The sequence below is a fragment of the Manis javanica genome, chromosome 6 (genome assembly GCF_040802235.1).
Source record: "Manis javanica isolate MJ-LG chromosome 6, MJ_LKY, whole genome shotgun sequence".
Lineage (NCBI taxonomy): Eukaryota > Metazoa > Chordata > Mammalia > Pholidota > Manidae > Manis > Manis javanica.
Window position 1 is genome coordinate 144,864,110 of NC_133161.1, and position 25,609 is coordinate 144,889,718.

The 25,609-nt window shown below is 58.0% G+C and overlaps 2 protein-coding genes across 16 annotated transcripts in view; one reads left to right on the forward strand and one right to left on the reverse strand.

The window, feature by feature from the left end:
- Positions 1-12,679, forward strand: part of BCL9L (BCL9 like) — a 27,394-nt gene extending 14,715 nt beyond the window's left edge. For 7 of the 13 annotated variants that reach the window (XM_036992889.2, XM_036992890.2, XM_017673359.3 and 4 more), the window contains 8 exons: positions 487-588; positions 1,807-2,192; positions 2,884-3,003; positions 5,710-5,920; positions 6,093-6,177; positions 6,279-8,568; positions 9,001-9,276; positions 9,634-12,679. In XM_036992889.2, the coding sequence (XP_036848784.2) occupies positions 487-588; positions 1,807-2,192; positions 2,884-3,003; positions 5,710-5,920; positions 6,093-6,177; positions 6,279-8,568; positions 9,001-9,276; positions 9,634-10,727 (4,564 nt within the window). In that variant the 3' untranslated portion in view covers positions 10,728-12,679. Of the gene's footprint in view, positions 1-486; positions 589-1,365; positions 1,457-1,806; positions 2,193-2,883; positions 3,004-3,232; positions 3,331-5,709; positions 5,921-6,092; positions 6,178-6,278; positions 8,569-9,000; positions 9,277-9,633 lie in introns of those variants that run through there. The other 6 variants (XM_036992892.2, XM_073239640.1, XM_017673366.3 and 3 more) reach the window with 3 other exon arrangements.
- Positions 12,672-25,315, reverse strand: CXCR5 (C-X-C motif chemokine receptor 5). 3 transcript variants are annotated; one of them, XM_017673372.3, is made up of 5 exons: positions 25,177-25,315; positions 24,923-25,079; positions 24,141-24,240; positions 23,519-23,636; positions 12,672-15,250 (listed from the first exon to the last, which is right to left on the reverse strand). In XM_017673372.3, the coding sequence occupies exons 4-5, from the start codon at positions 23,573-23,575 to the stop codon at positions 14,183-14,185; spliced, it is 1,125 nt and encodes a 374-aa protein (XP_017528861.1). In that variant the 5' UTR covers positions 23,576-23,636; positions 24,141-24,240; positions 24,923-25,079; positions 25,177-25,315; the 3' UTR covers positions 12,672-14,182. The 3 variants fall into 3 exon arrangements, with proteins under 3 accessions (XP_017528861.1, XP_073095745.1, XP_073095744.1); XM_073239644.1 differs by having other exon boundaries at positions 24,923-25,092; positions 25,177-25,300; XM_073239643.1 differs by having other exon boundaries at positions 23,519-23,660; positions 24,923-25,310.
- Positions 25,316-25,609: the final 294 nt, after the last annotated feature.

Below are 25,609 nucleotides of genomic sequence, written 5' to 3' on the forward strand. Positions count from 1 at the left end.
CTCTCGCTGCCCGCCCGGGCCTGCTGGGATGGGCACGGGCTAGGCCTCGAGCTGTGGGCGGGGTATTGCCCCCACCACGGACCCCTTCGCGCCGGGCCGCCCTGGGGGCGGGGCACCAGGGGTTCCCCACCCTGGTTGAGGGGCGTGCCAGGGAGCGGGAATCCCCCAGGGGGCCAGAACAGACCTCTCGGCCGCCCCATGAGGGCATCTTTGCAACCCCTCCTGTTAGTGGATTGTGCCTCTGTAGCCCGGAGGTGGGGTGGGGGGCTTGCTAGAGACTGCAAGCTCCCTGAGGGTAAGGGCGGGAGGGATGGGGATAGGACAGGCCTCTAAGATTGAAACCCCACCTAGTAGCCCATCCTTCCCCTTCCCACCCTGCCCTCCCCAGTTCCCTAGTCCCAGGGCTGCTGGGTCCTCCCGTCTCCCCTCCCCTCCTCACACCCCTCCCCATGTCACAAGTTTTCTCTTTGGGGCTTGTTGCTGCAGTCCGTGCTCCAGTATCGAGTACCTGGCTGGGCCCCGGGCACGCACAGGGGCCGTAGCCCCACTGTGTGTGGGAGCCATGAGGATCCTGGCTAACAAGACAAGGTGTGTGGGTGTTGTGGAGGGCGGGATGTGTGTGCGTGGAGTGCGGGGAAGGGAAGGGCCTGGTGGCGATGGGCTGTGCTGTGCTGCCCTGGAGAACGAGCCCCTGGCACCTGGCTTCCAGGCCACCGGTGGGCTAAAGGGGATCTGAATGGGAAGGCCTGCCATGGGGCAGCGTCCCTTAGTGCTCAGGGGACGGAGGGGTATTGGCCGGCAACCAGCCCTCGCCTCCGAAACCCCGCTGTCGGGTCCAGTGGCGCCCTCTGGCCTCAGCCTAGAGGAGGGTGGGAGCTGGAGGGCGGGGCGCTCCTGTCTCCCTCGCCTTCCCCAGGAGAAGCTGGCAGACAGGGCCAGGCGGCAGCAGCAGGACGGCAGAGCTGAAATAAATCTGAGCTGGTGTGGAATGAGGGGGGATAAATATCCTCTCCCGTGATGTGATCTTTCCAGCGGCTATTAATAGGTCTCCGGGGAGGGGGAGGCGGTGGGGGGAGCGGGCTGGAGCTTAAAGGGCCCGCAGCCTAGGCTGCAGGAATCCTTGGCTTTGAGCTGCACTCCAGTCGGCTCTGCACGCCACACCCCGCCCCCTTCCTCTGCTCCCGCCTGCCCGCCAGGCCTGCCAGTGGACCCTCTTCAGGCTTTTCCCTGCTGCCCTTGGCAGCCTTCTGGACCAGTGGGTACCACTCTGTGGTGTGCTTTTTCCCAGTCCCCCCCGCCCCCCCCGCCGGGAATGGGGCTGGGGCATGGGCAGTGACCTCAGGTCCTGTGCCCCTTCCCTGCTAGTGCTGGGACATGTGGAAGTTGAGGTTTAAGACCTTGGAAGGAGTCTGAAGACAGCAAACCCGAGAAGACAGGATGCTTAAGTGTTGGTCAGGTGCTAGTGGAGGGGGTTGCCGTGGAGGCTTGTGGTCTGATGGATACTGGGGCTGAGGGTGGATGGGTGGATTTTGCCAGCACAAGGCCCTGGTTTCCCTTTGAATTGGGGGGGCTGGGAGGTGGAGGGGCTTACCCCATCTTCGCTCTCCAAAGTTGAGAAGGGCATCAGCCCTTGTCTGAGGAACCATGGAGGGAGGGGAGGAAGGAGGAAATAGCTGGTGGTCTTAAGATGCCACTCAACCCCCACCTCCCCCTATCACTAGGTGAGGCAAGATGGGGCAGTTAAAATCCAGAGCTGCCAAGCTCCTAGCAAGATTAACTGTTCATGTCTCTCCCACCTTCTCCCAGGTTACCCCACCCCAGGAGGAGAGAAGCTCCAGGGAGCCCGCCGCTGTCCCCTCGCGGCCACTGCCCCCCAGCCCCAGCCAAGCCAATGCACCCAGAAAATAAGTTGACCAATCATGGCAAGACAGGGAATGGCGGGGCCCAGTCCCAGCACCAGAATGTGAACCAAGGACCCAACTGCAACCTGGGCTCGAAGGGCGTGGGGGCGGGGAACCATGGGGCCAAGGCCAACCAGATCTCGCCTAGCAACTCAAGTCTGAAGACCCCTCAGGCAGCAGTGCCCCCTTTCAGCTCGCTCAAGGGCAAAGTGAAGAGGGAGCGGAGCGTGTCTGTGGACTCTGGGGAGCAGCGAGAGGCTGGGACCCCGTCCCTGGATTCTGAGGCCAAAGGTACCCCACTTTCTGACCCCCGAGACCACAGCAACTCCTGCGGGCCGAGGCCCATACTTGCTGTCTCCCTTGTGTAATCACCGTCCCCTGCTCCTCTCCAGCATTAATGCAGGCACACGTTTCTCTTAGCCCGGTTGTACCCACCAGCCTGGTCATTCTCTGGATTGGGGTTGGCTGGGGTGGGGAGTTCTCACCCCCTCACCTCCAGGTGCCACCTAGGGCGGGGCCGCATAGTGATGGGGCTTCCGTTGGTCTCACTGCTCCTCTGCTTTCCCCCTAGAGTGGGAGAGGGAGGTGCTCTGGGGCTAGGAGCAGACCCACCCAGCTCCCAGGAACCTCCTGGTGTCCCAGCTGGTGGGAGCCTTTGAGTAGGCATTGGGGCCTGGAAGAGTAGCAGGGCTTCCCCCTCCCGCCCTCCCCCCAGTCCTAATTAGAACCAGTTGTGGTTGGGGATTATGCTGTGCTTGGTGCTGGGTGGGGGAGGGGAGACAGCAGGGCTGTAGAGAGAAATCAGAAACAAATGGTGGTGTGGTGGGGGCCAAGGGCTGGCAAAGTGCCCAACGTGGTCTGGGCAGCGCCTTCTGCGGTGGGGCATCTGAGATAATGGGCCTGTGGGGGACCCTGGGTGTGGGAAAAGAGGGCCTTTGGGCATGCATTCTGACTCCTGCCTGCCTCCGTCCTGCCTGGGCAGAGGTGGCACCCAGGAGTAAGCGGCGTTGTGTGCTGGAGCGGAAGCAGCCATACAGCGGGGACGAATGGTGTTCAGGACCGGACAGCGAGGAAGATGACAAGCCCATTGGGGCCACCCACAGTGAGTGCCCATCGGTGCCAGGGTGCTGTGGCCCCTGGTGCCCCTGGGGGATGGAGGCCTAGAGGGAGCCTCCCTTTCCTCTCCTGGGGCTTTAAAAGAGGCCTGAGCCTGGCCTAGGAGCAAGGGTCGGAACCCAAGCTTCTCTTCACCTCTCAGACACTGTCCCTTCTTGTGCCGTGACAGCTCAGCCTCTGCCTTTCAGGTGCTCAGTGACCCCCCCTCTTCCTAGGGACCCAGGTGGGGTGGAAGGAACCTCAGGTGGCCTCTCCTGGCCACAACCACCTACACCTCCTCCCATGAATTCGTGGCTTATGCTGCCACCTACTGGTGAGTGGAGGGAGGGTGGTGAGGGTCCAGCTTCACTGGGAGCCAGGGGCCAGTTGGCTCTGCTGTGTAAAGCCTGCTAATCCTTGTGTGAGCTGACACTGGCCATGTCTCTGGCACCCTTCCGTAGCCTCTAATTGACTCCTGGCAAGTGCCTGGAGTGCGTCACCAGGGCATGGATAGATGCCCACTCCTCTCAGTCCTTTATCCATCAGGGTTTATTTGACCCTTGCCCAAATGGTGGAGAAGCAGACACACCCGCACCTTTGGGAAGCCCATGCATGCTTATTGGTGCTTTTCCTCTGTTTGGGGGGAGAAACAACTTAACGTATAAAAAACTAGCCAGAGGATGTTAACCTGTGACCCTCTTGAAGGCTGGGATCACAGAAAGAAGGGGAAAAAAATATATGCTGGTTATTTTGCTACTTGGTTTTCTTTAATTCTTACAGTAGCCCAGTGAGGTAGGTGTCACCGTGATACCTATTGCTGGGGGGAAACAGACTTCAGCAGAGGTTTATGGAATGAGCTGCACCACACGCCCTGGCCCAGGAGGTGGTGCATGGGATCTCTGCAGTGGCTGGGACTTTAAAGGTCATCTGGCCCCAGGTCACCCTAGGGGACTGACTGGCAGTCCATCAACTCCTGGCTGAACCCTTGAGTGATAGACGGGGGTGGTCACTACCTCTCAGGACAGATATCCCTTCCTCCCATGCACTTTTATAATATGTGTACTATTGTAGAAATATTGGAAGACACAGGAAAGTATGAAGAAGAAATTGCTAGCATCCCAGACATACCCAATGCCAAGGCAACCACTGTTTCTATTTTAGTTGTGGTGCCCTTAGGTTCTTGAACCATTCTTGACTGTGGGGCAGCACATGTGGAGGCTAACAGCACAGACTGCAGTCAGACCGCCTTGGTTTATATCCCGGGTCTTCCACTGACTATTTGTGTGAGTTTGGGAAAGGGCCACAGTTTCCTCATCTATTTACCTCATAGGGTCTCTATGAGGAGCAAAGGGGTCGATACATGTAACCCTTAGAACGGCATTAGCTTTATCATTGTTTCTATTGTACTTCCTGTTCCTCATCGAAGTAAAGCCTGCCCGCCTCCCCATATCCTGTACCCAGGAGTCCTAACCCAGTGTGCTGACTGTGCGCTTTGCTCTTCCCTGGCACAGCCCTCATCCCCCGCCCCTGCCCTCCACAGCCAAAAAAAGACCCCCAACAACAACAAAGCTTTTGGCCCTGTTATTTCGTGTAAAATTGGAAAGTCAGGGTGGAGAGCAGGGCTGCTTATGAGGTAGGGGTGTCAGAGAAGGTTTCTCCAAGGAGAGGCCTGTGGGAAGGTGGCTGGCGGGTGTGCTGGCTCAAGAGAGGCGACTTCAGGCAGTCGGCCTTACGTGAACTGCGAGTGCTGTCACGTAACTGTCTGCAGGCCAGGCCCTTGGACTTGTTTTTCCTGGCATAGGAATGGGTCCACCCACTCACCTAGATCCATTAATGACCACTTATAGGTCTTTTCTAGGGTAGGACTTAGAGTCAAGTTGTGACCGTGGAACAAAACTTCTCTTGGTGCTGAGGGTGACCAGTCTGCCCGGGGAGCCAGCCTAGTGTGTCAGCCTTTTCTAACTCTCTCCGTTTTCCAAACAATGTTTTGGTTTGCGACATAGTTCTGATGTCACTGTAAAAATAGATTTGTTTGGCCTTCCCCCTGTGCAGAGTGGGAGTTAGTGTTTCCATTTTTTAGATGAGGGAACTGAGACATGAAGGGACAGAGCGTCTTGTTTCTAAGGTCACGGTGTCAGCAGTAGGGCGAGAATGGAAAAGCATTGCAATCTTCAGTGTGTGCCTTCTACCCTCGCCAGGTCAGTGGGCGTGCACGAATACACACAGGCCCAAGCACCGCGGCTCGGAGCTGGGCTCAAGCAGGGCTCTGCAGTCCCTGCCTGGCTCTGCTCTGACTGGCTGTGTCACCTTGGGTAAAGAGTGTTGTCCCTCCAAATCTGATTCCTCCCCTGTAAAGGGGAGGATATGCCACCTCCCTCCCAGGGATGCGGTGATCAGATATAATTATCTCCATAGGTATGCACTGGGATGCCAGGCACATGGAGTCTGTTTGTAAGGGTCACATCTTCCCTCCCTTCCTCTTCATATAGTCCCTACAATTTCTGTCCTGGTCAAAGACTGGTCTAGGACAAGTAAGTGTGGAAACTTGGCTAGTGCCCCCAGATCTGTCAACAAATGACTGTGTGGGCAGGAGCTATAAAGTAGTGAGCCGCTCTGTCCCTGTGCATCTCTGGGATGGGGCCGTGACAGGTGCCAGCTTGTTCTCCTTTCTAAATCTGGGTGCTCACCCTCTTCCCTCTCTTCTCTCATGCAGATTGTAATGTAGCAGACCCAGCCATGGCGGCCCCACAGCTGGGTCCCAGCCAAGCCGCCCAGCTCCCCCTCAGTGAAAGCAGTGCACCAGGCCCCCCACATGGGCCCCCACCAGGGCTTCGGTCCGATGCCCCCGGGGGTGGGAGTGGGGGCATCCCTGGAAAGCCTCCCTCCCAGTTCGTGTATGTCTTCACCACCCACCTGGCCAACACGTAAGAGCCTCAGGGCAGGCCAAGCCTGCTCCGTTTACCCTGAGCCCCTCAGCCTGGGGGCCTGAGTGAGCCCCTGTGGGGCTGGCTTGGGCTGGGCTGGGCTGGGCTGGGTGAGGGCAGGGGGTTTCCTGCTCGTCTCTCTGAGCTGTTTATGCCGGACCCTCCTGTGCAGGGCTGCGGAGGCAGTGCTGCAGGGCCGGGCCGACTCCATCCTTGCCTACCACCAGCAGAACGTGCCTCGGGCCAAGCTGGACCAGGTGAGTGTGGCTCTGGCCTCGGCAGGGTACCTCCAGGAATAGCGGTTGGCTGGGGGTGCCTCTCCTTACCTGTCTCATGTGCTGCCTTTGTCCTCTTGCAGGCCCCCAAAGTGCCGCCCACCCCAGAACCATTACCCCTGAGCGTACCATCTGCAGGCACCCCCCAGTCCCAGCCACCTCCACTGCCAGCCCCGCCACCCCCAGCCCCTGGCAGTGCCCCCCCCGCTCTGCCTTCTGAGGGTCCTCCTGAGGACACGAGTCAGGACCTGACACCCAACTCGGTGGGAGCAGCCAGCACGGGTGGTGGGACTGGGGGCACCCACCCGAACACCCCTACAGCTGCCGCTGCCAACAACCCCCTACCCCCTGGAGGAGACCCCAGCAGTGCCCCCGGCCCTGCACTGCTGGGGGAGGCCGCCCCCCCGGGAAATGGGCAGCGGAGCCTGGTGGGCTCCGAGAGCCTGTCCAAGGAGCAGCTGGAGCATCGGGAGCGCTCCCTGCAGACCCTTCGAGACATTGAGCGGCTACTGCTCCGCAGTGGGGAGACTGAGCCCTTCCTCAAGGGGCCCCCAGGGGGAACAGGTGAGGGGGGACCACCAGCACAAGCCCCTACAGCCCCCCAGCAACCACCCACGGCCCCTCCCAGTGGGCTGAAGAAGTATGAAGAGCCCTTGCAGTCCATGATTTCTCAGACTCAGAGCTTGGGAGGCCCCCCGCTGGAGCACGAACTGCCCGGGCACCCCCCGGGCGGGGACATGGGGCAGCAGATGAACGTGATGATGCAGAGGCTGGGCCAGGACAGCCTGACGCCTGAGCAGGTGGCCTGGCGCAAGCTGCAGGAAGAGTACTACGAGGAGAAACGGCGGAAGGAGGAGCAGATTGGGCTGCACGGGGGCCGCCCCCTGCAGGACATGATGGGCATGGGGGGCATGATAGTGAGGGGGCCACCGCCTCCTTACCACAGCAAGCCTGGGGATCAGTGGCCGCCCGGAATGGGTGCACAGCTGCGGGGGCCCATGGATGTCCAAGATGCCATGCAGCTCCGGGGTGGCCCTCCCTTCCCTGGACCCCGTTTCCCAGGCAACCAGATGCAACGAGTGCCTGGGTTTGGGGGCATGCAGGGTATGCCCATGGAGATGCCCATGAATGCCATGCAGAGGCCTGTGAGGCCAGGTATGGGCTGGACTGAAGACTTGCCACCCATGGGGGGGCCTGGCAATTTTGCCCAGAATGCTGTGCCCTACCCAGGTGGGCAGGGTGATGCGGAGCGATTCTTGACCCCTCGAGTTCGCGAGGAGCTGCTGCGGCACCAGCTGCTGGAGAAGCGGTCGATGGGCATGCAGCGCACCCTGGGCATGGCAGGCAATGGCATGGGGCAGGGCGTGGAGGTGGAGCGGATGATACAGGCCCACCGGCAGATGGATCCCGCTCTGTTCTCCGGACAGATGGCAGGTGGTGAGGGCCTGGCGGGCACTGCCATGGGCATGGAGTTCGGTGGCGGCCGCAGCCTCCTGAGCCCTACCCTGGGGCAGTCGGGCCTGAGGGAGGTGGACCCACCTCTGGGGCCGGGCAACCTCAACATGAACATGAACGTGAACATGAACATGAACATGAACCTGAATGTGCAGATGACCCCGCAGCAGCAGCTGCTCATGGCCCAGAAGGTGCGGGGCCCCGCGGACGTGATGGGGCCGCAGGGCCTCAGCCCCGAGGAGGTGGCCCGGCTGCGGGCCCAGAGCAGCAGCAGCATGATGGGCGGCCCGCAGAAGATGCTCATGCCCTCACAGTTTCCCAGCCAGGGCCAGCAGGGCTTCAGCGGGAGCCAGGGACCCTACCAAGCAGTGCCCCAGGACATGGGCAGCACTCAAGACATGTTCAGCCCCGACCAGAGCCCAATGCCCATGGGCACTGTGGGCACCACCCGGCTGAGTCACATGCCTCTGCCTGCTGCGTCCAATCCTCCCGGGTCCGTGCATTCAGCCCCAAACCGGGGCCTGGGTAGACGGCCGTCAGACCTCACCATCAGTATTAATCAGATGGGCTCACCAGGCATGGGGCATCTGAAGTCGCCCACCCTTAGCCAGGTACACTCACCGCTGGTCACCTCGCCCTCTGCCAACCTCAAGTCACCCCAGACTCCCTCACAGATGGTGCCCTTGCCCTCGGCCAACCCACCAGGACCTCTCAAGTCACCCCAAGTCCTCAGCTCCTCCCTCAGTGTCCGTTCACCCACCGGCTCGCCCAGCAGGCTCAAGTCTCCCTCCATGGCGGTGCCTTCCCCGGGCTGGGTTGCCTCACCCAAGACAGCGATGCCGAGCCCTGGAGTCCCCCAGAACAAGCAGCCGCCTCTCAATATGAACTCTTCCACCACCCTGGGGAACATGGAACAGGGTGAGTCAGCTGGCCTCGGCAAAGGGGGCTGGGCTCTGGCACTGGGAGCCTCCTAGGTGGGTGTATTCATGCTGGGGAGGGAGCGAGTAAAGGGCCCAGAGGCAGTGGCACTCAGAGCACTGTGGCTTCAGTTGAAGGGCAGTGGTTGGCAGCTATGTGTGGACTTTCACAGGAAGCGCCATATTAGGCTCCCCGGCATTTTGAGGTGATCATGCTTGAAATCTCATTGTCTAAGGCCCTGAGGCTGCAGAAATTGCTTGAGGAGGGATGGGCTGTTGTGATAACGGGGGCCTTGTGTTGATGGGGACATGTGAGCAGAGGTGTGCCTGGAAGGCGCAGGTGGAGACTGGGGAGCTGACCCACAATGTGAGCAGTCAGATTCATCTTCTCCTCCCCAGTCACCCCACTCTTCCTGTCTCCCTGCTTCTGTAGGTGCCCTTCCACCCAGCGGCCCCCGGAGCAGCTCCTCTGCACCTCCCGCCAACCCCCCCAGCAGCCTCCTGAACCCCAGCCTGCCTTTCACTTCCTCCCCAGACCCCACGCCCTCCCAGAACCCCCTGTCACTGATGATGTCCCAAATGTCCAAGTATGCCATGCCCAGCTCCACCCCGCTCTACCACAATGCCATCAAGACCATCGCCACCTCGGACGACGAGCTGCTGCCTGACCGGCCCCTGCTGCCGCCACCACCACAGGGCTCTGGGCCAGGTGTGAGGACAGAGGGGGGCTGCGGGGAATGGGGAGAGTTGCCGCAGCCACCAGTCACCCCTGTGGTCATGCTGCCTTCCGCTGCTTCCAGAGGGCCCCGGGAGTGGGCTGTGGTGTCCTGGACACAGTGCCCACAGGCAGTCCTCAGTGGAAGCAAGCCCGGAGCACTTGAGTGGTCTTTCCGCCACCCAACGATGTGCCCATGGCACACTGGGCCAGAGCCCGGGGCTCTCCCCTCCCAGCCAGGACAGGCCAGTGGTGAAAGTCCTCACCCTGGGCAGCGGCCTGGCTGGGGACTGAGGAGGACTTCGCTCTGGGCGCACACAGCTCCTGACCCTCTCTCCTCTTTCCCCACAGGCATCAGCAATAACCAGCCCACCCAGATGCACCTGAACTCAGCTGCTTCCCAGAGCCCCATGGGCATGAGCCTGCCAGGCCAGCAGCCCCTGTCCCACGAGCCCCCACCAACCATGTTGCCCTCCCCCACCCCTCTGGGCTCCAACATTCCACTGCACCCCAATGCACAGGGGACAGGAGGGCCCCCTCAGAACTCAATGATGATGGCTCCAGGGGGCCCAGACTCCCTGAATGCCTCCTGCGGCCCTGTGCCCAGCTCCTCCCAGATGATGCCCTTCCCCCCTCGGCTGCAGCAGCCCCATGGCACCATGGCCCCCGGTGGGGGTGGGGGTGGGGGGCCTGGCCTACAGCAGCACTACCCTTCAGGCATGCCCCTGCCCCCAGAGGACCTGCCCAGCCAGCAGCCAGGCCCCATGCCCCCCCAGCAGCACCTGATGGGCAAAGGCATGGCTGGGCGCATGGGCGACGCGTACCCGCCAGGCGTGCTTCCTGGGGTGGCATCGGTGCTGAATGACCCCGAGCTGAGCGAGGTGATCCGGCCCACCCCGACGGGGATCCCTGAGTTCGACTTGTCAAGGATCATCCCCTCTGAGAAGCCGAGCAGCACCCTCCAGTACTTCCCCAAGAGCGAGAACCAGCCCCCAAAGGCCCAGCCCCCCAATCTGCATCTCATGAACCTGCAGAACATGATGGCGGAGCAGACCCCATCACGGCCCCCCAACCTCCCAGGCCAGCAGGGTGTCCAGCGGGGGCTCAACATGTCCATGTGCCACCCCGGACAGATGTCCTTGCTGGGCAGGACAGGTGTGCCCCCACAGCAGGGCATGGTGCCCCATGGCCTGCACCAGGGGGTCATGTCCCCTCCTCAAGGCCTCATGACCCAGCAGAATTTCATGCTGATGAAGCAGCGGGGCGTGGGGGGCGAGGTCTACAGCCAGCCTCCCCACATGCTGTCCCCACAGGCCTCCCTCATGGGCCCCCCGCCCCCGCAGAACCTCATGGTGTCCCACCCCCTGCGGCAGCGCAGTGTGTCTCTGGACAGCCAGATGGGCTACCTCCCGGCGCCCGGCAGCATGGCCAACCTGCCCTTCTAGTCCCTGCAGGGGGCTGGAGCTGGGACGATATTGCAAGTACGATAACCTTAAAAAACTTTCTTCCCCTCCAGTGTTGGGACGGCCTGGGTCAAAGGGTGGGGTGGGAGGGGACTTGTGTGGGGAGTGGCATTTGTGGAAATCAGATGTGCTGGCAGCCTAGGGGGCCGTGGCAGAGTGGGGCAGGGGATTTTAGATTGGGGTTTGTTCCATTTCGGCCACTAGGGCTGCCCCTCCCCCCAAGTCCTGTGGAGCTTCTAGTTCCCTCTCTCTCCACACCCACCCTCTTCAGCTCTGCTTTTGGAGTCCCGTGTCTGATCCTTGGGGAGAGGGGTCCTCCTTTTCGTCCCTTTACTTTCTGCCGGTGTGTGGTTGTCTCTCCATTGCTGGAGCTTCACTTTCCTCCTGACTTTTCTGCTCCCACCCCAATTTCCTTCTGTCTTTTCCTGCCCTCTCCCTTTTCCTGCTGATGTGGCTGACCCCCTCTCCCACCCCTCCCTGCAGGCGGCTGGCCAGGTGGGCAGGTGCCAGCCAGAGCTGTAAATAGAGCGCTGCGCTTTTGTGCCGGTGTGTGTGTGTGTGTGCTGTATTTCTGTGTTTTGATAGAAGTCACACAAAAAAAGGATACAAGAAACCCTTCTTCCCTTCTTCAAGTTATTACCCGTTCCATTCCCCTGGACCCTGGGACGTGCAGTCCCACACATCTACCCGCTGTTTGCAGTGTCTCTGGGTCCATAAAGGATGCCATTCTGGTCCCCACCCCAAATGGTGAAATGAACATAGATACCCCACACCTAAACTGAGGTCAGATCACCCAGGCTTCCACCTGGAGACCCCCGCAGGGCTGAGACCACCCCCCCAGGACAGCAGCCTGTCTGCTGCTGAGTGATTCAGGAGAGTGCGTGCACACACATGCGTGTTTGCCCCACACAGGGGACACAAGGCCCTGGCTTCCCAGCTGGGTTGTCTGGTGTCCCCTCCTGCTACATCTTAGCCAGAACTGGAAGTTCTTGGTCCCCAGTCTGGGATGAAGGAAAGGAGGCAGCAGTTGGAGGCAGTGTGGCCCCCTTAAGTGGGCCCTGGAGGAGGTGGCCCGGTGGCCCGCTGGTCCCATGCCTGCTGCAGCAGCCCTGGGCCAGGCTGCCACCTTTTCACCCAAGGAGGAAGGAAAAGGGTCTGGCTGAGGTGTTTCCCCCTCCAGCAGCCACCCCCTGAGAAAGGGATAGAGAAAGCGTTGGAGGGGGCGCCCAGGGCAGACGGCTCTGGGCCACCCCCAGGCGCAGCCTCTGCCCCTCTTGCCCAGAAGAGCTGAAGCCATACACAACCGGGTGTTTTGCCCCCTTGGCCCCAGGAGTAAAACACTTCTTTTCTAACTTCCCTTCCTGCCCTGCGAGGTGGCAGGGCAGCTCCTGGTGAGGCCTTTATGCCCTGCCTCCACGCCCAGGGGCTGCTTCTGGACACAGCCTTGCTGACCGCAGGGCCCTCTCCCAGTGGCAGCTGTGACATAAAGGGAATCTGCCCCCACCTTTCCCAGTCCGGTGCTGTCTTCAGTCACCGCCGGCAGGTCAGGAGCTTCCTCCGGGGATGGCTGCAGGCTCCCGCCTCCCCCCATACCTCCCAGGGACTGCCCAGGCCTCTGTTTCCAGGGCCACCTGCCCTCCATCCTGCCAGGCGCTTTGCCTGCCCTGCCTCAACCTGGGCCCTGGACTCGTGAGCACCCTCAACCCGAGATGCCCCAAACTCACTTTGAAGTGTTTCCTGCCCAGAGGAGGGGGGTTCGACTGCAAAGGGCTCAATGCCCTTCCCATCTCCCATCTCCCACCCAGACTAGCTTTCAAGGTGAACGCCACAGCCAGCCCCCTTCTTCCATCCATGGCCATACCCCCAGCCATTTTGTACCATTATATAAATATATAAATATATATATAAATATATAAATACAATATGTGAAGACATCTTCTTGGTTTTTATTTTGAAACAATTTTTAGGCTTGTTCCGGGGGTCTCTGTGCTGCCTGTACTGTATTGACCTGTTTTATAGGTGCCTTTTTATTAAAAAGAGAAAATTAAAACTCCAACCTCTGGCTTACTTTTTGCTTCCACAGCCCAGCTTACTATTGGGTGCTGGGAGGAAAAATGGGGGCCCTAGGGCTTCCCCAGTGTTCCATGGTGAAGACAGTTCCCTGGGTCACAGCTCTGATTTCCCCCATGGGGGTGTCCGAGGGGGCCTGGCTGACTGACTTGAGTGGGACTTGGCTACCCAGATGTGCCCTCTGCACGTGCAGCGTTCCCCACTGGAGGCCCGGGCAGAGGGAGGGAGAGCCCTCCGGGTGGTGGGTGGCAAGCGAGGAGTGGCTTCCTCTGGTTCCGTCTGAGTAGTATCCTCTCGGGGGCAGGGCCCAGCTTCCTGCCCAGGAACTGGGGACTTCCCTGCCCAGGCCTGCCTTTCACACCTCCCAGCCTAAGGGGGTGCCACATGGCTCTCTGGGCTTGGCTTGCAGGCAAGGGGGCTGGAAGAGATGACCCCCAGAGGCCTCTTTCAGTCTGTCTTGCTCCTCAGAGGGCTCTTGGCTAAGTGCTCCCCCGCTGTTGTGAGTCCCCACTGCTGCCCAAGGACTCGCCCCATCTGTGTAGTTTGCAGCGAGCTGGACAGGGAGGAACAAGTCTACCTCCTTCCCCATCAATGCCCAGACCCCCAGGGCCTACGCAGGAAGCTCTCCACCCAGGGCAGAGAAGACAGCCGGCTTCCCTTTACACTTTCCCTCCCTGGAGCTGGGGGAGGACCATCTTCTTTCTGTGGCTCCTCTCCGCTGGCCCAGCCTGAGCTCTTCCCCAGGACACTGGCTGGTCTGCCCTGTCTGCAGATCTCCGCAGAGCCCAGGGACAGGGGGCTGGCCCAGTGCCATTTTGGCCAGAGCCAGGGGCAGCTACCTGGACTGGGTCCGTCTGAGCTTCCTGCTTGGTCAAGGTGCTGCAGGGCTGGTGGCCTGGCAGAACTTGTTTGGTAAAGACAGACGTGTTAAGGCCACACCATGTTGCCAGCTGGCCTGTTGTCAGCCTTAACCTCCATCCATCCCCTGGCGCTCAGTTTCTAGGAGAAGTGGGTCATTGTGTAGTGACCCAGGAGAGGACGGTGTGCCTTCTGGGCGGGAGCTGATGTTCCCTAGAGGTAAGGGCAGCAGTAGAAGCTGTTTCTCGAGCTTTGGCTGATTGAGACGGGGTCCCCTCAGCCTGAGGAGATTCAGACAGGCACAGGTGTCTTTGCTTTGCCTCTGACCCCAGCCTAGCCCCAAGGCCGGGAGAAGAGCTGGCAGGGATGACCGGGAGAGAGGGCTGGTTCATCTGGCTGCCGCATGTGAGGACACTGGCCAAGGTGAGCTCTTAGGACCCCAGCTCCTTTTACAAGGGGCCCAGCATCGCTGCATTCGCCAAGGAAAGCAGAAACAAAGGGGCTGGGAGCTAGAAGGTGGTGAGGGAGGTGGCATTCTCTGACTCAGAGAGGCTGCTCTTGCGCCAACTAGGGAAATGCTGGCACAGGGAGGCGGGGCCGGCACAGCCCAGTTTGGTCAGCAGCCGTGACAGGTCACTGCGGAACTTGACGCCAGCGAAAGTGTAGAGCATGGGATTGAGGCAGCAGTGGGCCACACCGAGGAACTCACTCATGGTGATGGCCACAGAGAAATAGCCATTCAGCTCACAGGTGTTGCCCATGGCCCTCAGCCTCGCCAGGGTGTCCAGGAAGATGACAATGTGGTAGGGTGACCAGCAGAGAAAGAAGACGCTCGTCACCAGGATGGCCACCCTGACCGCCTTCTGGCGCTGAGGACGCCGCTGGGCCTGGCACAGCCTGTGGACCACTCCCACATAGCACCAGCCCATCACCAGCATTGGCATCAGGAATCCTCCCACGTGGTAGAGGAAGCGGGAGGTGAACCAGGCGTTGGTTTCGGCTTGGCTCTCTTGTGAGAAGGTGCAGCGCGGCAGAGAGTCGTTGTGGTGGGGTTGGCTGACCTTGGCAAAGAGAACCTCTGGCAAGGCGAAGAGGAAGCCCGCCAGCCAGATGGCTGCACAGGTGATGTGGACGGAGAGGAGGCGGCGGTGGCGGTAGGCGTGGACGGCGTGGACGATGGCCAGGTAGCGGTCCACAGCGATGCAGGCCAGCAGCAGGCTGCCGCAGTAGAAGTTGATCTTGTGCAGAGCAATCACAGCTTTGCAGAGGAAGGTGCCCAGGAGCCAGCCCACGGAGCCCTCGGCCACAGCGAAGGGCAGGATGAAGACCAGCAGGAGGTCGGCCGCCGCCAGGTGGAACAGGAAGGTCTCCGTGGAGCTGCGCGTTTGCCGGTGCCGCTCCAGGATCACCAGCACCAGGATGTTGCCCATCATACCCAGGAGGAAGATGAGGCCATACGCCACGGGCATGAACAAGGCCTTGAAGGAGGTCAGGAGGGGCCCCTCCACGGTGGGGCAGAGGTGATTTTCCACCACGGGGGGCTCCGTGCTGTCACTGAAGTTGCCCAGTTCCTTGTACTGCAAAGGCAAGGAGACAGGAGAGTGGGAACTGAGGACCTGTCGCCCCCCAGGAGAGAGACCCTGCCTCCCTGGTAGAGTTCTCCGGTACCCCCAGGCGAACTGCCCTGTCCCTGCTCTCCCGATACGTTCCCCTGGTCAAATCCCAATTTCCCCTGTGAGTCCTCGAACAAATCAGTTTGCCTCCTCCGAATTCAGTTTTCATCTGTAAAAGGAAATTTCCTCACAGGGCACTGATGAAAATGGAAGGCCAAGTATGGTGTGGATGTGCTTCGTAAACTCTGAAGGGCTGTGTACCTCTTAGTTATTTTGTGTTTACTGTCCTCAGGTTTGGAAGGCTGCAGGCTCAGAGGCTGGGATCAGGACTTCAGTTCTGGGAGTGGATCTGGTCGGGGCCAGGGGCCATCTGTTCCAAATCTGAACAGCGCAGTGGGCACGGAAACCGTGGGCACCACGAAACCCCGGAGCCTGCTGAGGGGGCCGATGCTGAAGTAACCTGCTGGCTTCTCTTGATTTGTCCCCCTCTCCCTGACTGTCTTCCTGTGTTTTGCTGAAAATCAGGTCTGTCTGAACTCAAGTTGATCTAACTCAGAGCCGGTACTTCCACCACCAGGCAGCACCCAGGCCTGCCCCCACTCCTCCCCTCCCCGTGCACTTGCCCTCAGCAGCAGACTGCCTGCTCCGTGCCCTTCTCTGCTGGCAGCAGGAGAGCCTCAGGAGGAGAAAGCCCAGGGGCAGAAGGGAGGGAGCCGCAGGGAGGTGCGAGGGGGGGACGGAGGGGAGCCTGTTCCAGGTGAGGGGGATGTGCCGCTCAGTCTCCGGAAGCTCCCCCCTCCCCGCTCCGCCCCCCTGCGCAGGTTGTTTACCCAGCTAACCGCAAAGGAAGACACGGTGTCTGTTTTCATACCTTTCACTCACAGCTGTCCCCCTGCACCTGCTCCTCCTCACTTCCCAGCCCTGTTCTTCCCACCCCTCCCCGAAGGAGACCCCTCCCCATGGCAATTCAAAACCATTTATAACCAGGTAGATGGGTTCAAAAAGACTCTTCTGTAAATGAGGGGCCCCAGGGAGGGCGCGGCTGGGAGAGGGTACTCTGCCCTGGGCTCTGGGTGGTCTGGTGCTGACTTTCTGTCCATGAGGGTCCCTCATGCACAAATGGGGTGGTGGGGGATTGGGGGAGCTGGTATTTCCTAGCCTCTCAGGGGCCCCAGCTGTGGGTCATACATTCACTCTCAATGGTGGGCAGTCCCATTCCCCAAAGGAGGTCTTTCCTTCTGATACCTGGGCAGGTGGCTCTGAGGGAAGGGGCTGGGGAATACAGCAGTGCGATGGCAGAGCCAGATGCCGCCTCCTCTGCCTCTGCCCGCCCTGGCATCCCTCTGCCACAGCCTCAGGCAAGCAGTTCTTCGCCCTAATGCTCAGGGCTACTGCTTCTGCGCGGGTCCCCTTCCTGCCAACTGCTCTGCTACTGTCCAGCTCCTACACCGAGGACAGCATGAGATTTGCAACCTGCAATCCCATCACATCAGTGTCCTGCTTAAAGCCCTTTACTGGCACCCCAGTACCTACAAGCAACCTTTCTTTTCATCTTTACCTTTTTTTTTTTCAATTTCACTTATAAGAAAACATCGTGTTTGTGATAAAGCTCATCAGTAGAAGACTGGAGTAAGGCAACCTCAGTGCATTCAACAGAGTACAATGCAGAGCTCAAGAAAAATGAGGCTTACCTGCATTCTCTCCTTAGCTTCTTACCTGCTCCTCTTAGGGAAAAATGTTTAACGTGTTGCTAAATTCCAGAACCAATCACAGGGCGTCCTGTACAGCTTTCTTTACCCCAGGGTAGGGGAAGGAGTGGGGTTCATCTCCCCTCCTTGCCTGTGAACTGGAGCTCTCCACTCGTATCTCGTGTGGCATTTCACACAGAGCTTTAGTTTCGGAAGATGGTTCTATCGTTTGACAACCATGGACTTGCACGGTGAGGTCTAAACTCCCGACAGGGCCTTTAAACCTCTGTGAAATGCGTATTCCTCTGACCTTTCAAATCTCATCTCCTACTTTATCGCTTTAGGCAGCCCCTCTGCCCCGTTCATCGTTCTGCCAGCTGCGTGCTCCTGACATTCCTGTCCCTAAGACTTTGCTCTAACTGTTCCTTTTGCTGAGCGGTCCTTTCTTCCCGGGTTTGCCCATGTCTAACTCCTATGCTTCCTTCAAGGCCCCACTCAGTCGCCCATCCTCCTCGTTCCTAGCTCTTCCACCTGGAGTTACATCCTCCAGCATTCGGGGTTGGGCGTCTGTCTCCTCACTAGACGGCAGGCTCCTGGAGGCAGGCCTTCTGGGTCTTACACAAGATGGACTTGCAAAGCTGGGTGCTGAACTGCGCTGCAAGCAGCTCCTGAGCAGACCAGGGACCTCGGATTCTGGGACTTGAGGCAAGTCTCTCTCTGAGCCTCAGTGGACACTTGGACACTCCTGCGCCCTTCCTGAGCTCCTGCCTCCTCCCAATGCCCTTGGCTGCCTGGAGCCTCTCTTGGGTTCTCCCTCTGTGTTGGGAGCTATTTCCAATATCGTCCCTGAATGCAGCCATTTGGCTCATACTGGGATTCAGCAGGAATTACAGGGGAAAACAGTGAGCTAAGCAGTCTTCATGCAGAGCAAAGAGGGAGTAGAAGTTGAGACTGAGGAGTAGCAATGCAGACTTGAGCCAGTCAGCAGGGCTGGACTCCACCTCCCTTGGGCCAGGAGCCTGGCTGCAGCCAGCCTCTCTGGCCAGAAGGCCCTTTATGAGAACCATGCAAGTCCTTACTGTCCACAACATCAAGGTTGATTGACTCATTGCTCATTTAAACTCAACACAGTGGGACATGTCCCCAGGACCCAGAGAACCCATCTTCTCAGAACCCAGGTTTAGGGAGGGTTAGGACTTGGGACACTGTCTCTTCTTCCTTACCAAGAGGTATTTGTTTGGCGAAGTACCCTTGCAGAGAGAGGAAGATGTTTTGAGGGGTGCTGGGAGTTGGCAGTACATCTCAGCAGGAGGTGTCAAACGGACATTTTGGGGGCTCATGAGTGGCATGTGTTAAAGCCACTTCCCATACGCAGGGGATCAGGCCCCCCACCTCATCCCCCAAACCATGGAGAGACATAAGAAAGCAAGGCTGGCTCTGGCCTGGTAGGAAGTTGAGGAACCAGGAATCTTGAACACCATGGGGAATGGGGTGCAGAAGGGAACCCCCAAGACTCATGCCTAGAGGAAGCACAGCCATGGGCAATCTGGCTGAGTTTCCCCTTATTCTTTGTCATGAAAAGCTTCAGGCACCCAAGCTCTGACTCACGTACACATCTGACAGCAGCCCTCATTCTGCGTAGACACAGACGCATGCCCAGGTAAGGCCGTGGCAGCGTGTGGCTCAGGCAGGTACCCAGTGGACAGCAGCCTGTGCAGAGGCCAGGGACTCAGCCCCAAAGCAGGCAAGAAAACATGATGACGGGGCTGAAGCCGAGCACAGATCCAGGAATCTGGGTAAAGAATTGCTGCGAGCCCCAGGGGTGGGGCAGAAGAAGGGGGTAGAACATTTTGTGTCCTGGTATTGAGGTCCCAGAAGAAGGGCGGATGGGGAGGAAAGCTCGAACTGCCTGCAGGTGGTGGGATCGCAGACATTACTCTTCTCCTTCTGCTCTTCCTGCCTCCTCCCCTCCCTTCTTTCCTTCCTCAGGAGCCTCTGTAGGACCCAGACCCCTCCCTGGATGATAAAAAGGACTCCAACCCCATCTGACTTCTCCAAATATTGAGGCTACCTCACTGCCCTGTACTGGCTGGCATGGCGCTCAGCAAACGCTTGCTGCCTGGGTTCTGTCAGCGGATGGGGCGGGTGTCTGTGCCCGATCCTCTCCTCTTTTACACTCTCAGCCCTGTCTTGGATCACAGGGCTGGGGGACACTTTCAGAGGGTGCAAGGTTCTCCACAATCTGTGGACTACAGGCCCAGAATGACCAGATTGACAGGGAAAGGTAGAGAACTAGACTTGGGTTTAAAACTTCAACAGTCCAGGGCCAAGTTAGGGAAGACCTGGCTTAATGTCAGTTTATGAGAAAAAGACCCAGGTGTTTGATTGCAAGCTTAAGATGAGTCAACAGGGTGATGTGGGTGCCGGAAGGACCACTGTGAACCTTGATGTAGGTGAACAGAAACCTGTAGGTGGGCAGCTGGCACCAACTAGTTTATTTGGTCTGGACAAGGGTGACCAGTTTGCTGAGGGGTGTGGAATTCCCCACCCCGGGAGGAGGTTGTCAGGTGCTGGGGTGCAGAGTCTTGGAAAAAAGGACGTAAGTCCAGGAGAGGTGTCTTCTTCAAGGATTAGAAAGAGCCCCTTGGGCAGGAGGCAGGATGGGCTTATTGTATGGGATTCTAGAAGGCAGCCCAGGAGGCATGGGCAAGCTGGGCATGGGGATGTTTCAGTCAGAAGAGAAAGAACCTTCCAATGGGCAGTACTACCCAATGATGGGTTGGGGCCCTTGGGAAGAAGAGGAAAGTTTGAGTATGTGGGAAAAGATTCCCACCCGGGGAAGGAGGCCAGGCCTTGCAGCCCCCAGATCCTCGGCTTCTCTAGCCGCGAGACCCTGCCCAGGCTGAGCTGATTCTCAGAGTCCTGCTCATCTGGCTCAGCACGTGGGCGAGAGCCCTTTGCGTCTCCAGCCTGTCTGTCCTGTAGTCAGTGGGTGCCTCAGGCTGACCTTGCTTCTGGGCCTCCAGGAGGGGGCAGGGCTGCTGAGCTCAAGGTTCACCCAGGCCAAACGTGGGACTCCGGGCACCTGAGTCATCCTGGCTGCAGGAGGCGTCTGCACACAGATGAGTTTCGGCTCTCTGGCCGTAGGGGGCACACACAGGCTGTGTGCTCCGATGCCCCCGTCTTGGTATTCCCAGGCAAGGCTAAGGAGCTGTGAGTGGGGTCAGCCAGGGTGCCTCTCACTCAGCCTTCAGTGGCTTGAGGAGTGAGGGATCCAGAGCGATGAGACTGGGCTGAGGGTAAGGGTGGAGGTAGACCCCCTACCCCGTCTTCCTCTAGAGGGCCCACAGCCCCTAAAGACCATCTGAGACTGGCTGGCTGCCACACCTCCCCACTTTCCCTCGCCTCCCTTTCGGAGCAAGCCCGCCAGGCCCCTTCCCCATCTCTACCCGAGGGTTTTGGCCATTAGGAGCATGGTACTGCTCCACATGTGGTTCTGGGGGGACACTTTACACTACTACCTTTGCTCTGAGTCTTTAGGTTTAATGGGGAAGTTCCCTCTTGGCACCCCAAAATCAATTTGCACTTTGGGGACAGAGTTGTACAGTCTGAGGGACAGGTAGGCATGTCTGCTAAGTGCGTTCAGCAACCTCCTGAAACCATCTCCTGGGTTAGTACTGATTTGAAATATTTTTTTCTGTCATTCCTGAAAGCCTACTTATTCTTGGGTCCTGGTTCTCCGTGCCGCATCCCTGGCAACCTGCAGTGCTCTGATTACACTGAAGTCATGGTTCGCGGGGGTCACTACTCGGGAGGCATTCGGAGAAGTCAGCTTTGCACTGGTCTGCAGCGACTTCCCCTCCTGGCTGGTGTGCAGGGTGGGGCTGGAGGTGTAGTGTGTGTCCAGCCCCTGGAGATGCCCAGCCCAGGCCCCAGTTCTGGTAAGAAGAGGCTTCACGCTCTCAGACTAAGGTTCCTGTGGACAGAGACTTTTCTAGGTCTGCCTGGATCTGCCTTCCTAGCAGGGCAGGTCCCTGGCATGCCCACCCCAGGGACCTGGCTCCTTGTTCCTGGTACTTAGCCATCTAGAAATGTTCTGTTTGGGTCTCCCATTCCTGGGAATTAGCAGCCCATCTTAAGAAAATGGACATTTTAAGTAGCTTGAGTTGGCCTTAGAATTCAAGAGGAGATAGGGGAGACAGGGTGGCCCAATATTTGGCTTATGCTCCGGAGCCCCCAGTTCCTAACTCAACAGTGGAGTGCAGAACCCAGTGTGCAGCAGAATGTACCCATACTTGGCTTGGACAAGGACAGGGAGGGGAACAGGAGGCAAAAAGGAGTAGAAACTAGACTAGCTCCAGAGAGAAATGGGGAGCTAAGACCTTCAGTGCGTCACAAATCAGCAAATACTTATTGAGAAGCTACTATGTGCAAGACCCTCCTGCCTCTGCCACCCGTGCCTCTGTGCTGGAGACGCTGCCAGGGGGACTGCCAAAGTACTCCAGGTGAGCGGTGGGGAAGGAGGGGAGGTGCGCTTCTGCGGGGCAACAGTCCCAGAGAGAGAGAACAGCAAGGGAGGGCAGGACGTGGCACTGGCTGCTGGGGAAGAAGAGGCTGACCATCCCAGGACCCCTGGGCCCCTGGCTCAGACCCTGACTGCGGGGGTTCAGGCCTGCTGGGATGCCTGGCCTGACGCCACTCATCTGAGGTGTGGCATGAAGCAGGTCACCAGGTCTCTCTCTCTGGGCTGTAAGTTTTCTTTAATATATGGGACATGTCCTGTTGTCTCCCTACCCGCTGCCACCACCTGTCTCTAGTAGGTCACGCAGTGGAGTGAGCCAAGCAGTTAGGGGAAACTATTGAGGTTTCTCAGAAGCCAGGGCCGGCTGGGTCTTGAGTTGCTTACTATGATATCCAACTGGGTCAGGGCTCGTGGTCAGCTTGAAGCTGTGGGCAGAGGAAGACACTCAGTGTCCTAATCAGGTGAGGCCAGGGGTTGGGACTGAGGGCCAGGGTGGGAGCACGTTGCCCGCTCAGGGCAGAGGAGTTTTTGTCTGATTTGGGGTATTGCCCGGACTCTATGATTAGACTCAGCATCAGCTTCATGGCTTCATGACCAGAGCAGTCATATGGGGCCCTGCCAGGAGAGCCCTGGGCTTGGTTTAGGGCTCTGCCGTTGCTATCTTGAAATTCTTAGTAATTTTTGAACAAGGGGCCCTGCATTTTTATTTTGTACTTGGGTCCCACAAACTGGGTAGCAGGTCTGATTGGACTCTCAGTTCTGGCTGCGCTTTTACCCAGGGATTGGGATTGAGAGGCCAGACTTTGTGCAACTAGCCCTGCCGCTCACCTTCTCCCCATGTTCTGCTTGTACTTTCAAGCCTCAGGATCTGGGCAAGCAAGAGGCAGGCTTTTGCAAGCAACTCTGGAAACATGGGTGGTGGAGCCACAGTATAGACTCCTGCCGGGGAGCTGGAAGGGGTCGGAGAACATCTCAGGGCGAGTTTAGGGGCAGGAGAGCTGGTAGATACAGGAGAAAGGATGTGGCTCCTCTGTGAGCCAGCCCAGGGTGCAGCTCAGTGAGAAGTCTTTTCCCTAAAGCACTGCTGGTCCCGGGAGCGCGGGAGAAAGGGCCACAGAGAAGTTGTCCTCACATTCTGACACACAGCCCGCCGCCCCTGACAAGGAGCCCTAGGATCTCGGGTTGGACTTTCCCCACCCAGTCCTTTGGGAGCCCAGTGACAAAAACACCAACTGAATGAACCCCTCTGCTTAACGGGAAAGACAGGGGTGGCTGGCAAAGAGCGATGGGGGGCCATTTTCTTAGCCCCCCAAGAACACCTTATCTCTAGTTTCCAGTCGTTTGAGGGAGACCACAACATGCTCAAATGCATTTCTCGGGCTGACGCAGAGTTCTCCCACCTTGGCCCCATCTGACCGCTGCCTCCAGCCCCCTGGGGTCCTCACCCTTGCTGGCCAGCTGGCCTCACACTTCCTGAGTTGAGCACAGAATCACATCTAAGAGCTTCCAGTAATGTTATTGTTCTTGGACAGACCATAAGCTACTTGAGGGCCAGGACCAGGTCCTCAACTTCTCCACCCAGCACAGTACGTGGCGCCCTGATGGTCATGCAGCAAGAGATGGATAAATCTCCACTGATAGGTCAACTAGCAACACCAGCCTCCTGACATGAAGAAAACCTTCAAACTGCCTTTCCGTCCAGGCCCTTGTTCCAGCCCCAAGAGATAAGGAGAGGAATGGAGAGGCCGTGTGGCTTGTCTCCGGCCTCCTAACAAGTCATGGATCTGAACGCATACTTCCAACCCTGTAAAGGATGTCTATTTAAGGCCGCAGCTCTGCTTATCTGCTTCCTAACTGAATAGGAAATCAAATCTTTAAAGGCAGGTGGCATAGACCCTAGATTCTGGCAATCCGCAGTGGGAGAGGACCCCACAGCCAGCCCCTCTTCCCTGGGCCCTGGGCACAGGGCACTTAGAATTCTGAGTAGGGCCTGATGACCATGAGCTCTCTGTCCCTACTCACCAGGTCCTCCAGGTTGTAGTTTATGAGATCCATGTCCAAGGTTAGGGGGTAGTTCATGGCTGTAGCCGTACGTCACCAGACCGGTCACCATCTGATGTTGAGGCTCGCTGCCTGGTGCCTAAGGAGCGATGGCAGCCGTCAGCTGCAAATTTAAACAAATGAGCTACGCACTGTCTCCTGGGGCTGCGTAGGACCCACTGCCTGCCTCACAACTCATCACTTTTTTTTCCACTGGGTCTTTTCTGTTGTTTTTTTTTTTGAAGAAAAAGGGAAAATCCCCACAGTATCAGCGCTAGTCAAGCATTTCAGCCTCTTTCCTGGCAATTTTTGCTTCAATGGCATTTCTGACTGGTTTGAACATCACCCCTCACCTCTCCCTGTACCTCCCTCCACCACCCTCTCAGTAAGACAGACCTTATAATGAAAACCACCCCACCAGCCAGTGGGGCCAGGAGGGAAACTCCAGATAGAAAGGGAACAGGAGAGGCCCTTCCAGATCCTCTCCTCCAGGCTGCCTGGGAACCTGCATCTTTCTTGCCACCAGGGCAACCAGTCATCCAGCAGTGAAAGTCCCTCGTCTTGGGAAACCCCTCAGTCTCAGGCAAAGCAGGGCGCTACTTACTACTATCACCTTTCCCAGGCAGGGGCAAAACCCCTTTCCTTTCCAGCGCAAGTTCAGAAGAGATAGGTCAGAAATTTTCAAAGGGAACACAAAAACGTTACTAGAAGACAAAAATGAAATTACCCAGGTTGCTACAGACAGAAACGTAAACAGTCACAAAGTTATTTTCTGACTCAAAAATAATGATGCTCTAGCTACAGATTAACTTGGTGGCACTTAAATTAACAACATCATAGACTATCCAGGCAGAGCAGGTCTTTACATAAGAGGACCGTGTGGCCCAGAGAGGGAGAGTAATGGCTCCTGGATCCACAGCTACCCAGTGGCAGAGCTGGAACTCGAACCCAGGTATCCTGTCTCCACATTCGGTGTTTTCTCTACGACCCCAGGCTGCCGCTCTTACAGGCTCATGTGACTCTTTTCCTTTCCCTCAACTCTGCTCTGTCTGAGGACCCCTCCCTTTAAGAAGCACCTTTGTAGACACTGATCAGTTTCCCCTCCAAGTCTCATCCTTGCGCTTTCTCTTCCAGGAGAGGGCATCTCCTCTCTTGGGCCGCAGTGATGTAAAGACGATGTACACACAGAAGAACCAATGCGTGACATGCTGCTTCTCTCCCCTTGTTTGCCCCCCTTTCCAGCTAAATTGCCATTTGCGGGGATTCTTCCCCCCACCCCACCCCCATTCTTTCCCCTCCCTTTTCCCTCCACCACCCTCTGCCCACTTTTCCGTCCTATACATCTTGCTTACCACCCCTACTTCACCCCCACTAGATACACCTTACCTGGCTTTCAGCAATCGGAGGAATTTTCCGCTTCAGTTGGTGCTGTTGGGGCCTGTCTTTCCTCTCTTCATTCGGTGCCTTCAGCAACGGTTTTCAAGAAGGAGGAGTCCCAGGATGAGAGTTGGGAGCTCCCTTCCTGCATGTCTGGTCTGGAAACCTTTGGGAGGAAGCTGACCCAATGTTTCCTGTGGCCCAAGCTTGTGGGGTGCTCCCCATTCTCCCAGCCCCATCCCCAACATCCCTGCCCCACCAACCCGTTGATATTGTCAGCTTGGCTTTTTCTAGTCTAGAGATATTGGTCAGGAAGAAATACAGTATCTAGAATCACACAGGGGTCGGAAGGGAATCTGGAAGCTAGCCCAGTCCGTCTTCCTCCCTGCCCAGCCCCGCCCGCCATCACCAGCAGATGCGAGACTCTTGCCACTAACATTCTCGTCAGATGTTCACACGGTATTGACAAACATCACCAAGGGTGAGGAACTTGTTCCTTTCAAGAGATGGTGTTTTAATGTAGGATGATTAGATCATTAGAAAAGTATTCCTCATGCTGAGTCAAAGTATGCCTTCCTGTAACTCATCCGCAGAGTCCCTGGCTCTGTCTTCCGTCCCAACTGTCAAGCTCCCCTTCTACATACGTGCCTCTGAAGACAGCGATCACATCCCCATTAGTGCTGTCTTCTCCCAAAT

What these genes read in the sequence shown, in the direction of transcription:
- CXCR5 (XM_017673372.3), bottom strand. Translation starts at nt 23,575, where the DNA reads ATGAACTACCCCCTAACCTTGGACATGGATCTCATAAACTACAACCTG. An exon ending in ACTACAACCTGGAGGACCTG is followed by an intron (nt 15,251 to 23,518) that starts GTGAGTAGGGAC and finishes TTGCCTTTGCAG; the next exon opens with TACAAGGAACTGGGCAACTT.